Genomic DNA, 13,506 nt, shown 5'->3' with positions numbered 1-13,506 from the left:
AGTTTTTGGTTAAATTAATAGATGATATATATCTTCAGCAAAAGTAAGTTTTAAAAATTCTTAGAACATCTATAATTTAAGGTGAACGAAATATGATTTTATAATTTAGTATATAAATGTATTTAAAAATGATTTTCAATATGTGATTGCTCTTTTACCTATTTTAAACCCCAAAAGCTAGTATTGTTGCCAAGTATTTTGGTTATAAAAAAATTATCGAAGAGATCTTATTTATTTGAAAGTAACTCCACTACCTATTTTTAATCAGATCCAAAAAGATAATATCAATAATAGCTAGTAGCATTCTAGAAATATGGTGTACAAACCAGTAGTTGTTTAGCATGGAAGCAGACTAATATAATAATATAACCACTTCCTTCTATTTATGCTGGCATTTATTCTAACGGTAATTCTCTGCTGCCTCCCTTTTAAAACTACAAATCTATTTGAAGGGAATATACAAATAGTAAAAAAAGTCGCTAGGATATAGTTAGAACGGATGTGTAACATGGAAGATGAATCAACAAGAGTTTTCCTGAATTAGATTAAGTTGACAGACACGATAACCAAAAAAAGTTTAACCAACCATTCTCGAATTGCTCCCTGCCACAGCTATATTTGTATCACATCATCATTCTTAAGCGAAAACCCAACCCCCTTCCAATCTCAAAAATCTAATATCCTTTCTTTCTTTCTTACGAAATAATTAATTCAAAAGTTTTTAAATTACCAGAAGTTAAGTATACATTAAAGAAAATGTTCGCCGAAGCGGATAGTATTCCTAGAGCAAAATATGGCAATATGATGCATTCTGATCCCAATCTCGCATCCACAACGACTAACCAAACAGAGGAAGAGTACGGCGTACGCAACAGCAGTGCATCTGCGGTCGGCACAGGCATGTACGATAGAATGAGCTGCGAAGGTTCTCCAATGATGATGTCTCCTTGGAACCAAGCGAATCCATTTGCTCAAACTCAATGGCCCAACGTCGAAGAAAACCTACCTCAGAACGGCCTTATTGGCTCGCTTGTTCGCGAAGAAGGCCACATCTATTCTTTAGCGGCCACGAAAGATCTTCTCTACACCGGTTCCGACAGCAAAAACATACGTGTCTGGAAGAATCTGAAGGAGTTTAGCGCATTTAAATGCAACAGTGGGTTGGTAAAGGCCATTGTGATTTCAGGGGAGAAGATCTTCACGGGTCACCAGGACGGTAAGATCCGCGTTTGGAAAGTATCTCCGAAGAACCAAAGCTTGCACAAACGGTCTGGAACGCTGCCTACTCTGAAGGATATTTTCAAGGCCTCTCTCAAACCGAGAAACTACGTTGAGGTGAAGAAGAACCGCACCGCGCTTTGGATCAAGCATGCAGATGCTATCTCTTGTCTGAGCCTAAATGACGAACAAGGGCTGTTGTATTCTGCGTCGTGGGATCGAACCATCAAGGTGTGGAGAATCTCTGATTCGAAATGTCTAGAATCGATCCCTGCTCACGATGATGCTGTGAACTCAGTGGTTTCGACAACCGAAGCGATTGTTTTCTCCGGATCGGCTGATGGAACGGTAAAAGCGTGGAAACGTGAGCAGAAAGGAAAATACACAAAACACACGCTCATGCAGACGTTGACTAAGCAAGAAAGTGCAGTCACTGCTTTGGCTGTGAGTAAGAATGGTGCTGCTGTCTACTTTGGTTCGAGTGATGGATTGGTGAACTTTTGGGAGAGAGAGAAGCAGTTGAACTACGGTGGTGTTTTGAAAGGACACAAGCTTGCTGTTCTTTGCCTTGAAGTTGCCGGCAGCCTTGTCTTTAGTGGATCTGCTGATAAGACAATATGTGTGTGGAAGAGAGATGCGAATATTCATACATGTCTTTCTGTGCTTACTGGTCACACAGGTCCTGTAAAATGTCTGGCGGTAGAAGCAGACCGTGAAGTGTCGGAACATAAAGACAAAAAATGGATTGTGTATAGTGGAAGTCTGGATAAGTCGGTAAAAGTTTGGGGAGTTTCAGAATCTTTCATTGACATGAACCAAATCGGCATGATGCACCAGCAACAGCAACAACAGGTCATATCGCATTCGGAGCCTTTTATGTCCGAGGGGAGTGTCTCTTCGTCCACTGGTGGAGCCAGCAGTCATCGGAGACAGTAATCACGGTTTGTGGTTTACTGCCCAAATAACAAGCTTGGAAGAACTTCGAACGAATCATTTTACTTTAATATTAACTTTGAATGCAAAAAAAAAAATTATAGTTTTATGATGCAGTGTTGTATAACGTGGAGTTAAGTTTGAACATTTTTAATTATAAAGGTTTTTTGTAATCTTCCTATATTTGTGATTAAACCATGTAACTTCTTCAAACTTGATAATAATTATTTCTGTTGTGCACATCTCCTGAAAATTTTCTAGCAAAAAAAAGAACTGTAACATGGTCATCATGTTGTTATATATTTAATCGAAAATTTGAAATACAATCTTTAGTGCATTTGTGAAACAGATAATAAGTAAATAATATTTTGTATGTTCGATGTTTTTTTTGTTGACGCTGTTCAGTGTTTGTCTTGACAGATGATAAGTAAATAATTAATAGTTTCACGATAACAAACAACGGAATGGGACAGCTGGTGCCACTAGTGGTCGGAGTTTGGGAAATGTTGGGACTTAGGACAGGGAACGTTCAGGTTCATAATCAATCATATGGAGCTGAAGTACAATATGGCGATAAAGAAGAATGCAATGTATAGTACACAATTAGCTCTGGTCCAGAAAAAAGTATTGGGTTGATCCAAGGGAAGAGATTTTTAGATCTACATAAGATATAAAATTTTGTTACTCAGATCACATAAATTAAATTTAAGAAAAGAAGATGAGAAAAACGATAAAACCTAAATCCAAACATGTTAAAATACAAAATCCGTAAACGAAAAGATAGATTCTAGTACATCGAAAATTTGTATTTGTCCGTAAGCAGAATAAAAAAAAAGCGGTGAAAAATTAAAGAGGAGTAAAACTGTAAAAGTGAAAATGAGAAAAAATAAGAAAAGAAGCGATGAGAAACGTGTGTTCACGGATATTTGATTATCCTATCTATCTCTCGTCGTTAGTGGCTGTGGCAGCCACACCCACCTTATCCGCAATCTCCTATTTCTCTAAAATATAAAGCTTCCCTTCTTTTGCTTCTCTCATACTTGAGTCGACCCACTTTCTGTTGCATCCTTCAAAACTTAATTCATTAGGTATCCTGTCTCTTCTCTTCTGTCTTGTTTTTCTCACTGTCTGCTAATTATTGAAACAATCTAATGTAAATTTTCAGCAAAAAGGAATGGCTACAGCAGCGGCGCCGGCGGTGGTTGCATGGACAAGAACGGGAACTGCGTTCAAGTCCGGACAGGCACAGATGAAATCGGAGATGAAAGTTTCTTACGTAAGAGGACTAAATTCTTACGGTGGTCTCAAGGCACAGAACAACAAGGTTGTCTCTATGGGATTACCAGTCTGCACCGAACAGTGCTTTGCAAACGTCGTGATGTCTCTCAAAGGACGCACAAGTCGTGGAGGAGCATTGACCTCGACCTGTAACGCGGTCGGAGAGATTTTCAAGATTGCAGCAATCATGAACGCTCTTACTCTCGTTGGCGTTGCGGTTGGATTCGTTCTCCTTCGAATCGAAGCTTCTGTTGAGGAAGCTGAGTAAATAGATTGAGGAATCCTTTTTCTTATATTATTATTATATTGTTGTTGTCAAGCTTGGATGCATTATATGACATTTGTTTATGATGAAGCTCTTTTGTTCTTGGAATCCTCACTGATCAAACGGTACTTTTTTTTTTGTTTGGAAGAGCATCTGCAATCTTTCGATCTCATTAGGTTGATTGAAGCTTGTTAGTTGTCTTAAGCAAGTGTAAATCAGAGCATGAGGCTGTCCTCATACTTATGGATGAATTGTCGTAGAAGAAGATGTTAGACGTCTGAACTAACTAAAATATTGTGGTTTGCTATTTCATGATTTATGGATGATGAAACTGGAAATGACAACATTGGATCATTTGCTTTTGTACTAATCACGTTTTTAGATCGTTCAAGAAGTTAGTATTCCAAACAATAATATACACCTTTTTACCTTACAAAAGCTGCCAAAGGGGCTGAGGAATATTATCAACACCACCATTTGGTTATTTTTTCAAGTCATCTAACTTACAAGCAGGTGCCTCAGTTCACAGTCCACCATAAGTCCAGTTTATGAGTGGTACTCAGTTCCAGCTGCTAGAGTTGCTTAAAATCTGTGTAATTCTTCGTGAGCCGTTAGAGCTTCCATGATGCTGTCGACCCATCTGCCACACACATAAACCCATGGAAAATTCAAGTGGCTGCACGACTTAATTTGCATGGTTATGTAACAAGATGACTCAATTAGTTGACATGTTCCAACATAATAAGAGATTTTACCCTTCAAGCCCTGGTTGCTCCGGGTGGTAAACCTTTTTAAATCCCAGTCGTCTTGCAGCTGAAGCAGTTGTCTCTCCTATGCAGGCAATATTATTACTCCATTGCTTCTCGTTTTGAATCAAATTCATCCAGGCCCTTGCAAAAAATACAAGTAAATAATGGACTAAACCCAAAGATATTCATACCAGTGACCGGTAACAACATTGCGCTCACAACTATTACTATAGAAATGACTTTGATTTAATGAAGCCTACCGGATTGCAGAAGGTGAAGCTACAGAAAGAACAGGCGCAGACAATGCCTGTTGCAGAAGCGTCGCATCTACACTTTGCACAGGAACCTAGCATACAAAAAAAACAAAGAAACTGTTATGGTGCATCTTCAAATAAACACATACAAGGGACTGAGAAGGGAGAACCCATATATAAATGTTGACTAAGCCAAAACAAAACAAAAAAACTGCTCACTGTTGTGTATGTATTCAGCCTCAGAACCTCAAACCCACGTCTGGACAACCCTTCCTCTAAGATTCATATGCAGAACAGAAAGCAGATTAAGCTGTTTTAGTCATGGAGTTTAAATGATATATTATAGTATAAACTAAGTTTTAAGTAAAAAAATAATCATTTACTAATCCATTTCCTATTGATAGAAATACTATAACTACACATCTTCAACAAGGATTTTTTTTCATTTTAGTTAAATGCAATACTTAGCATGGTATTCTCCAACTGCCTAGTCTAGTCTATTCTATTTTTAATATTCAATCCCGAATATTTTAATTCAATATAGATATAACACAATAAGCTCAGCCGAATCAAGAAACCAAAGCACACACCAATCTCATTGCTTGCTTTTAGAGAAGCCGGGTATAAGACAGAAGAACTTTTGCCCACATTGTCTGGAAGCTCTGAAGCCAAGACTTTACCAGTTGCTGAAACAAAGAGAAAGAACATAAACATTGATGAGAGACTGAAGCTATAGAAAATAAAGTTAGTTAAATTATCAAACTCAGAAAGGTAAATATGTTCTTTGGTTCCTACGAACAAACAATGAACAAGGGCATGCATAGGTGATAATCCTCCACAGTCAAGCCAAAGAACCATATAAACTGATGATAAAGTAGATGTTTGAAGATACACAGATAAAATGAAATGAAGAAAATGGGAGTGTCAAAGTGATGGAAACCTTTAGATGGGGTAAAGGCAAGATGAAGCTGTCCTTGTGAAGCTTGCACTGGTTCATCAAATATACGGGCTGTTCCAGCTCCCACTACACCTACTTTCACTTTCGGAGAGCAAGCTGCCCTAAAGGAATTGAGACGAAGGATAATGAGGACAACAAGTGTTCAAACTTACAGACTGAAAGAGAGATAGAAAATCACAAAACAAGGCTTACTTACTTCCAGGCCTCGAGAAAGACAGAAGCTGCCTGTGGAGAGGTTATGATGATCCAGTCAAAGCTCTTATCTAGCAATAAAGAAAATATATAATACATAAGAGGATGCCAAAAACATTTTTCCTAATTGCAATAATACTAATTAAATTTTGAGTAAACAAAGACATCTATCTACCAGTTAGTAGAGAAGGAAGGCGATCGAAATCAGGACCCCGAGCATGTTGAATCAGTGGGAGCTCTAAAGATGAAATCCCTCGTTTCTCCTGCAATTGAAACCAAATATTAAAACTTTCTTTTAGCTAAATCGGCGATGATTACGAATACATTATTAATCAGTGAAAATGCATACCAAGGCTTTGATGATTTGTTTGTTCTTGCCACTTTCTCGGGTAACAACCACCTGGGGAATCGAATTGGAGGAAGACAATGAATCTCGAACGAGACAAGGAACCCCCTTTTTGAGGGAATGATGATGATGATAAGGTGGTTGAAGAGATAAGAGAGGGAAAGGAGACAGAAGCGACGCCATTCAAAGGGAGGCTGGATTGGGATGGCAACTGAGACTCAAGTCCGCTGCCCGAACCCGTCCAACTCTATTAATTAGTACTACTATTAGATTTAAGATTTAATTATATAAGTTTTTTAAAGCATGTATGAAAAACTTAGGATTTTATGTATTGATTTAATTAGAATTATTTTTCCGGTTGAAACATATTTTAACATTGGTATATTGTTTTAATATTTTAATCCAAATTTTAACAAATCAAATATGAAAGTTAGGGTTGTACTTGATTTTTTTGATCATTACAAGAGTTATATTCTAAATTGGAAAAATGTTTTTATTTTCTTCAAATCATATCTTTTTCAAAATATAATTTTTGGAATGTTAAACTACTTATAACATAAATTTGTTCTTTTATATTATTAATTTTAATTTACACATCATTATCTTGTTAATTTGGTTTGTTTTTATTATAGTTTTAAAGTGTAGAAAACACTCTTGTTAAAGAAAAAAAGTTTAAACTGACTCTATATATGAAAAACATAAAATTAAGACTGAAAGTAATAGATACAATGTTATAATAAATTATCCCGCAAAAATTTAAAAACTCAAAAGAAAACTAAAAAACTTAAGGATAGACTAAGCTTGATAATATAAACCCAAAATATTTGTAAACCATACCAAACCAGGTTCAAATATTTACGAAATTTATGTTGGGCCGAATCAACTCAGTTGACATTTCAAAAACCGGACGCTTCTCTTTTTCCTTTCAAAGGAATTTATAATCGTTTGTGAAAGCTCCCTTGGTCTAGTGATTTAACCAATGGTTCATTAATGTTTCTAACACCAAAAAGTCTAGATTTCAATTTCCGGAAAAGGTGAATTATGCAGAATATTGGAGAGAATGCTGCTAGAGATCTTCGGCATAACGCAAGGAGTACCGTCAGAAATAGATCTTATATGGCAACTCATAATGATGCAATCAGACGTGAATCTTCATCGGCTATAGTATCATCTATATAATATTTCTCGTAGTTTGTAATAACATAAATTTTCAATGTTAAAAAAAACTTATAATCGTTTTAATCATTAATTTAACTAGACCAAACCACAAAACTCTTCTATTATTTGCAAGCCCCTACATACAATTGGTTTATTCTATTTATCGTTCTCGTGATTAGATTTATTCATACCACAAACTAAACCATAAATAAATATATGTTATGATTATGAACAAAGAAAAAAATACCTTGGAGAATTGTGTTTTCTTTATTCCATAGATAAACAAATATATATATATATATATATATGATGTTAAAGAACGGTCAATTTTTTTAAAAAAAAAAACTACACATAGATATATGTAAAAAGGAGATTGGGGAAGGTCTTCATGTGGACCCTGGGGAGAGTCATCTATGGTCTAAACCTCCTGTCTCATGGGTCAAATGTAACATTGGATCGTCATGGGACTCTTCTTCTCTGTTTGGTGGAGCAGGTTGGATTATCCGGGATGCTCATGGTAAAGCTCTGTTACATAGCAGACGATCTTTCAATTGTGTTTCATCAGCGGTTCAAATGGACTTAATGGCTTTAGCTTAGGCGACATCAGCTGTGGTTGACTTGAAACTGAAGAATGTGATTTTTGAGTTTTCCTCGGCTGAAGCGGCAATGGTTATTCAGAACCCCCTGCTGTCTCCTTTCAACTACAAAAATTGCTATGAAATCTTACGTAGTGTGCAGGCTATAATGAGAAGCAAGCTCCAGTTGGTCTCTGTAACGAGTAACAATGCAGCTTCAGCAATTGCAGTAAGCGTCACAAGAGATTTGCGTCATCATTCGTACGTGGCCAGTAATGAGCCTCAATGGTTAGCTCCCCTATTATCAGCAGAGGCAGCTCCACGTTGATTTCTTTCCAGAAACCTTGACGTGTGGAAGGGCTTCTCCAGATGATGTTCTTTCCTTATTTCCCAACTTTTGGGTTTTTCGTTTGAGGTCTACTGGTTCTGTTGTTGTTGTTTTCTTTTCCTTTTCTTCGTTCTTCATATCCAAGCTTTGCCTTGTGAACAATATTTGATGCTACTCAATGACAAAAAAAAAGATATATGTAAAAAAAAAAATTGATAGTATGTTTTTTACATTTTTAATTCTTGTTATATAGCTCATAGTATGGTTGAGATGTAAATATTATTTTTTTACAGATCAATGAATTTAAAATTTCATCTAAAGAAAAACTTTAAAAATCGTTGCGATCGAAGCTTATAGTTTTCTTGAGCCAGCTCTAACATTCGATATTGTTGATAAATTTAGAATTATAATTTAAAAATTAGGATGACACTACAAAATTAAACAATACGTCTCTCGTTAACTTAAACAGAGAAAATTTGGTGTATATGGAAAGCAAATACATATATAACAAAATATAGATTTCTAAGAAGAAAATGAAAAGTATATATAAAGATTTTAAATCATAAATAAGATATTTCTCTTTTTTTTTTTTCTGGTCAAGAGATATTTATCAAATTATTCCTTTAAACCAATCTGGTCGAAAAAAACTTATCAGCCTTGTGTCGACGCGTGTGGTCATCCGTCCTCAAGCCATTCATTTTATCAGAACTGTATCACTCAAGGCAAAGAAAAAAATCTGGAAAACAAGAGAACGCTGTCTTCCTTCCTTTCCCCCCCACAGTGGTGGAGACGAAACTATCCATGAGAATCCATTAGTTTGCTTTCTCTACTTTTTCAAATCCTTTCTCCTTTTCTTCAAGTTCAATCGCAATGAACTGCCCAGCCATGAGTGCATCTGCTTCGTCTTCCCGCTCCTACTCAACGTTTCGTCCTCGTCCGTAAGTCCCCCCCCTCCCTCCCTTCAACTAGGAATCAAATACTTCTTGTTAGAACCGTTAGATGAATAGGCTAATCTTGATGTTTTGGTTTGATGCAGGCTGTTGCCACAAACGAGTCACGATTCACAGAGATCTGTGCTGCACTACTCAAGATTACCTAGTGAGGTGTTTGCTACTTCGCCACTCCGGCTGCTCGGGAAACATTCGTTGCCTTTGAGAGCGGTGGTGACCTCAAAAAACATTTCATCATCCTCGGGGGTGATCAGTGGTGATGAGAAAATAGGAGTGCTGTTATTGAACCTTGGAGGCCCCGAGACTTTGGACGATGTGCAACCCTTCTTGTTTAACCTCTTTGCAGACCCGGTAACATCTTTATACTCAACTGAACTCTGATGTATATTGTATTTGAGTAATGCCAATAGCTGATTCAGTTTCTATCGGCAGGATATTATAAGATTGCCGCCCTTGTTCCAGTTTCTTCAGAAGCCGTTGGCACAGTTCATATCCGTTGCAAGGGCTCCTAAAAGCAAGGAAGGTTACGCGTCGATTGGTGGTGGTTCTCCTCTTCGCCACATCACTGATGCACAGGTGAAGTTTGTCTCTGTTGACTGCAGTCAATTGATGATTCTATCCAACGAATATGATGGCTATTTTGGCCTTGCAAAGTTTTTCGATTTTCCTTTACATTTGTAACTCTCTTGCCTTGTGTGGGAGATCTAAATGTTTAAGAGTAGAAGGTTATTGAGATTATGCGAAATGTATAAGTGATCCTGCGCATATGTAGTTTCTTTTATGATTCTATCTTTGTTCTTGGTTCTGTTACGTATTTAGCTTGCTCCTTTTGTTCATCAGGCTGAAGAAATAAGCAAATGCCTTTCGGAAAAAAACGTCCCAGCAAAGGTATATGTTGGCATGCGTTATTGGCATCCATTCACTGAGGAAGCTATTGAACAGGTATCTTCAATATGTTCCTAGGTATCTTGATCCTTTCAAACCCAATTTGTTTTCTTTGCGTTTGTATTTGTCCTTTTTTTATCAAACATTATTTGGACTAATCAAATCCCTTGCTGCTCCTCCCTTTGTGTATTTGTCTATTCCTTAAACAATCTCGTTTGAACCTGAGCTTGCACCATGTGATTCTTACTCATTATTATTATTTTTCTATCTCTTCTTGCAGATAAAAACAGATGGAATTACAAAACTTGTTGTCTTACCACTCTATCCCCAATTTTCGATATCTACTAGTGGTTCAAGCCTAAGACTCTTGGAGAGAATATTCCGGTGAGACTACACATCTTACATGGGTTTAACATGCCATGACCATATCTTACTGATTATTTACCCTTTTTTTTTACTCACTATGTACATAGAGAGGACGAGTATCTTGTGAACATGCAGCATACTGTTATACCATCCTGGTATCAGCGGGAGGGATATATAAAGGCAATGGCAAACTTAATCCAAAACGAGCTGGGAAAATTTGATTCCCCTAGTCAGGTCGAAAATCTTTCCACTTCTAGTCATTATCTTTTTTTTTTTTTCCAATTCGCTATGCTATTTTCACAATCCGTTGCAAACATTTTTTCCTGAATTTTTCTTGTGTTTATTCTCTTTTCTTAGATCTGTGTCTGTTCCCTATGTGTTGAATTTTTTTCTCTAGTAGAAGAAAGAATTTTCAAATCTTGTGTAGCTCTCTGGTTACTGCCAATTTATTCAACTATCCTAAGACGTCCTTCAAACCAAAAATATATGTTACAGGTTGTAATATTTTTCAGTGCACATGGCGTGCCTCTTGCATATGTTGAAGAAGCTGGTGATCCGTACAAGGCAGAGATGGAAGAATGCGTCGATCTGATAATGGAAGAATTAGACAAGAGAAATATAACCAACGCTTACACGCTCGCTTATCAGGTCTTTTTCATTTACTGTTTGTTTTATCAGTGTTAAGCTATTTATTTGATGTCTGAATAATACAATTTTTTTTTGGTAAGCTATCTTGTAAAACTTTCTCATTAATACTGTCACTGGTTTTTGTTCTATATGAATTATTGGCTGCGTTTTGAAAGTATAGCTGTTTGTTCAAATTTCACCTGTTATGCTGTCTTATTATTTTGCATAACATTCCAACAGAGCAGAGTTGGACCTGTGGAATGGCTGAAACCATACACGGAGGAAGCCATCACTGAACTTGGTAAAAAAGGTGTTGAAAATCTTCTTGCTGTACCCATAAGGTAAAAAGGGGTATTTCTTGTGCAAATCCTGTCACTTTTTATTATTCGTTTCTTTCGGTTAATTGAAACTTTAAATATAACAGCTTTGTGAGCGAGCACATTGAAACTCTAGAAGAGATAGATGTTGAGTATAAAGAGTTGGCTTTGAAATCTGGTATCAAAAATTGGGGCCGAGTGCCTGCGCTAGGAACAGAGCCTCTGTTTATATCTGACTTAGCAGATGCTGTTGTGGAAAGTCTTCCATATGTTGGAGCTATGGCAGTCTCAAACCTTGAAGCTCGACAGGTAACACTCTTCGTCTTTTTATGTACTCTAGCTCAACAAAAGAAGCTGTTATCTACACTTCATTTGGTTCATGGGTCCCCAAACTCCTTAGCGGGAAGTATTTTCTCAGCCATATATAGCATTAGTTGAGCATCGGTAGGCTTAAAATGAGGTTGACTGTTATTTTACCATGACGACGTTATATTAAACTACCGTATTATGTTTGGGATGAAACAACAAAGTTTTAATGTTCTATAAACATTTTTTGTAATCGAAAACATAAATTGCAACTCCAGGAGAACTTTTGTGTGCGCTTTTTGTATATGTATAGCCGACCCATTGAAGTGTATGGTGTGGTTTATTGTGCAGTCGTTAGTACCGCTGGGGAGTGTTGAAGAACTATTGGCGACCTATGATTCACAGAGGAGGGAATTGCCAGCTCCAGTGACGATGTGGGAATGGGGATGGACCAGAAGCGCAGAAACATGGAACGGAAGAGCAGCAATGTTGGCAGTGCTCGCACTCTTGGTACTAGAAGTAACCACCGGAAAAGGGTTTCTGCATCAGTGGGGCATTCTGCCTTCATCTTAGTAAAGAACATACAATCTTCTTATATATTACAAAGCTATCCAAGAGTCTAAGACTGATTTCGCTTGCGGAATAAGGCCTACTGTGTTATTAAAACTCTCTTTTTCTGTCTTAAAATGTTGACTTTAAGTACTTGATATCTTCTTACAGTCTTTGCAGATAAGCAGATTTGTTGAATTTGTCTAATAATTATGACATGCATGGCATCTTCATAAAACCATTTTGGATAAGCATATGTGTAATGATCCTGGATAGCTTTTGGACTAAGAATTATCCTAAGATCAGTTCGAAGTTAGTTTTGTTTAAAGTTTACTTTAAACTAAAGAAAACTAGTAAATCCTAGTGGCCTGTTTTCTTGTTCTGATTTGAATTAGGGCATGTCAACTGTCTGCTGGCCAGGATATTTGTGAGTGCAGTCGACATATCTGATTAGGGCTGGGCATAAATTCCATAACCCGAATCCTAACCGAAAAATCCGATCCGTACCTGATCAGAAATGTAAAAAATACTTTAATGGAGTTTGTAGGATGTTACAAAAAATATCCAAACTGAAGTGTTATTAAACGAATCCAAACGGATAACTCGAAAAACCCAAAATCCTGAAAAAATATCCGAAGAAACTGATCCGACAAATTAATATACAATAAAAATATTTGAAACATAAATATGTATTTCAATTATTCAATTTCATATTTATTTGGATATGATATCTAAAAATAAGTATTTAAAATTTAAATAAATACTTTAAATATTCCATTATATACAAAGAAAAATATATTTCTTGTGTTTTGCTTTAAAATTTTAGATTTTATTTTGGATATATCTGAACCGATCCGATATAACCTGAATCCAAATGATATATTGTTACTTCAAATATATCGAACCGATCCGAAATTAGAGTATTATATCCGAATCCGATCCGTACTTGTAAATTTACTAGAAGACCTAGGAGGTGTTACAAAATAGAACCAAAATCCGAAAACTCTGATCCGAACCCGAACAGTACCAGGCCTATATCTGATCAGCTGCGGTAAGAACTTGACCTAGAGTTACCGCAAGCTTTTGATTTTATTCGATGTGTTTGGAAAAAAATAAAATATGGATCAAATAAAATGAGAAAGAAAAATAAGAAATGAGAAAAAATGAATAAAAATTGAGATTGTTTAGGAATAGATATACACTTGAAATTATTATAAATAGATATAGTAATATACAAAGATGTATTGCATAT

At 36.4% G+C, this 13,506-nt stretch overlaps 4 protein-coding genes across 4 annotated transcripts; 3 read left to right on the top strand and 1 right to left on the bottom strand.

The window, feature by feature from the left end:
* The first annotated feature begins 127 nt into the window (after positions 1-127).
* On the top strand, positions 128-2,154 carry LOC106363670 (protein JINGUBANG-like). Its single transcript, XM_013803377.3, has one exon. It carries the CDS (start codon positions 757-759, stop codon positions 2,152-2,154), a length of 1,398 nt encoding a protein of 465 aa, XP_013658831.2. The 5' UTR covers positions 128-756.
* Positions 2,155-3,049: 895 nt separating this feature from the next.
* BNAA09G40450D lies at positions 3,050-3,802 on the top strand. Its single transcript, XM_013808525.3, has 2 exons — positions 3,050-3,239; positions 3,317-3,802. The coding sequence occupies exon 2, from the start codon at positions 3,326-3,328 to the stop codon at positions 3,695-3,697; it is 372 nt and encodes a 123-aa protein (XP_013663979.1). The 5' UTR covers positions 3,050-3,239; positions 3,317-3,325; the 3' UTR covers positions 3,698-3,802.
* Positions 3,803-4,026: 224 nt separating this feature from the next.
* LOC106363671 (uroporphyrinogen-III synthase, chloroplastic) lies at positions 4,027-6,454 on the bottom strand. The gene is made up of 9 exons (XM_048741417.1): positions 6,197-6,454; positions 6,023-6,110; positions 5,852-5,918; positions 5,638-5,756; positions 5,288-5,383; positions 4,917-4,972; positions 4,704-4,789; positions 4,450-4,584; positions 4,027-4,334 (listed from the first exon to the last, which is right to left on the bottom strand). Exons 1-9 carry the CDS (start codon positions 6,374-6,376, stop codon positions 4,277-4,279), a joined length of 885 nt encoding a protein of 294 aa, XP_048597374.1. The 5' UTR covers positions 6,377-6,454; the 3' UTR covers positions 4,027-4,276.
* Positions 6,455-8,909: 2,455 nt separating this feature from the next.
* On the top strand, positions 8,910-12,505 carry LOC106368532 (ferrochelatase-2, chloroplastic). Its single transcript, XM_013808526.3, has 10 exons — positions 8,910-9,192; positions 9,291-9,555; positions 9,637-9,780; positions 10,045-10,146; positions 10,370-10,473; positions 10,563-10,689; positions 10,951-11,103; positions 11,323-11,423; positions 11,507-11,708; positions 12,057-12,505. The coding sequence occupies exons 1-10, from the start codon at positions 9,125-9,127 to the stop codon at positions 12,276-12,278; spliced, it is 1,488 nt and encodes a 495-aa protein (XP_013663980.1). The 5' UTR covers positions 8,910-9,124; the 3' UTR covers positions 12,279-12,505.
* The last annotated feature ends 1,001 nt before the right edge of the window (positions 12,506-13,506 follow it).

This window comes from Brassica napus, chromosome A9 (assembly GCF_020379485.1).
Source record: "Brassica napus cultivar Da-Ae chromosome A9, Da-Ae, whole genome shotgun sequence".
Classification (NCBI taxonomy): domain Eukaryota; kingdom Viridiplantae; phylum Streptophyta; class Magnoliopsida; order Brassicales; family Brassicaceae; genus Brassica; species Brassica napus.
This window is presented reverse-complemented; position numbering and strand designations above follow the sequence as displayed.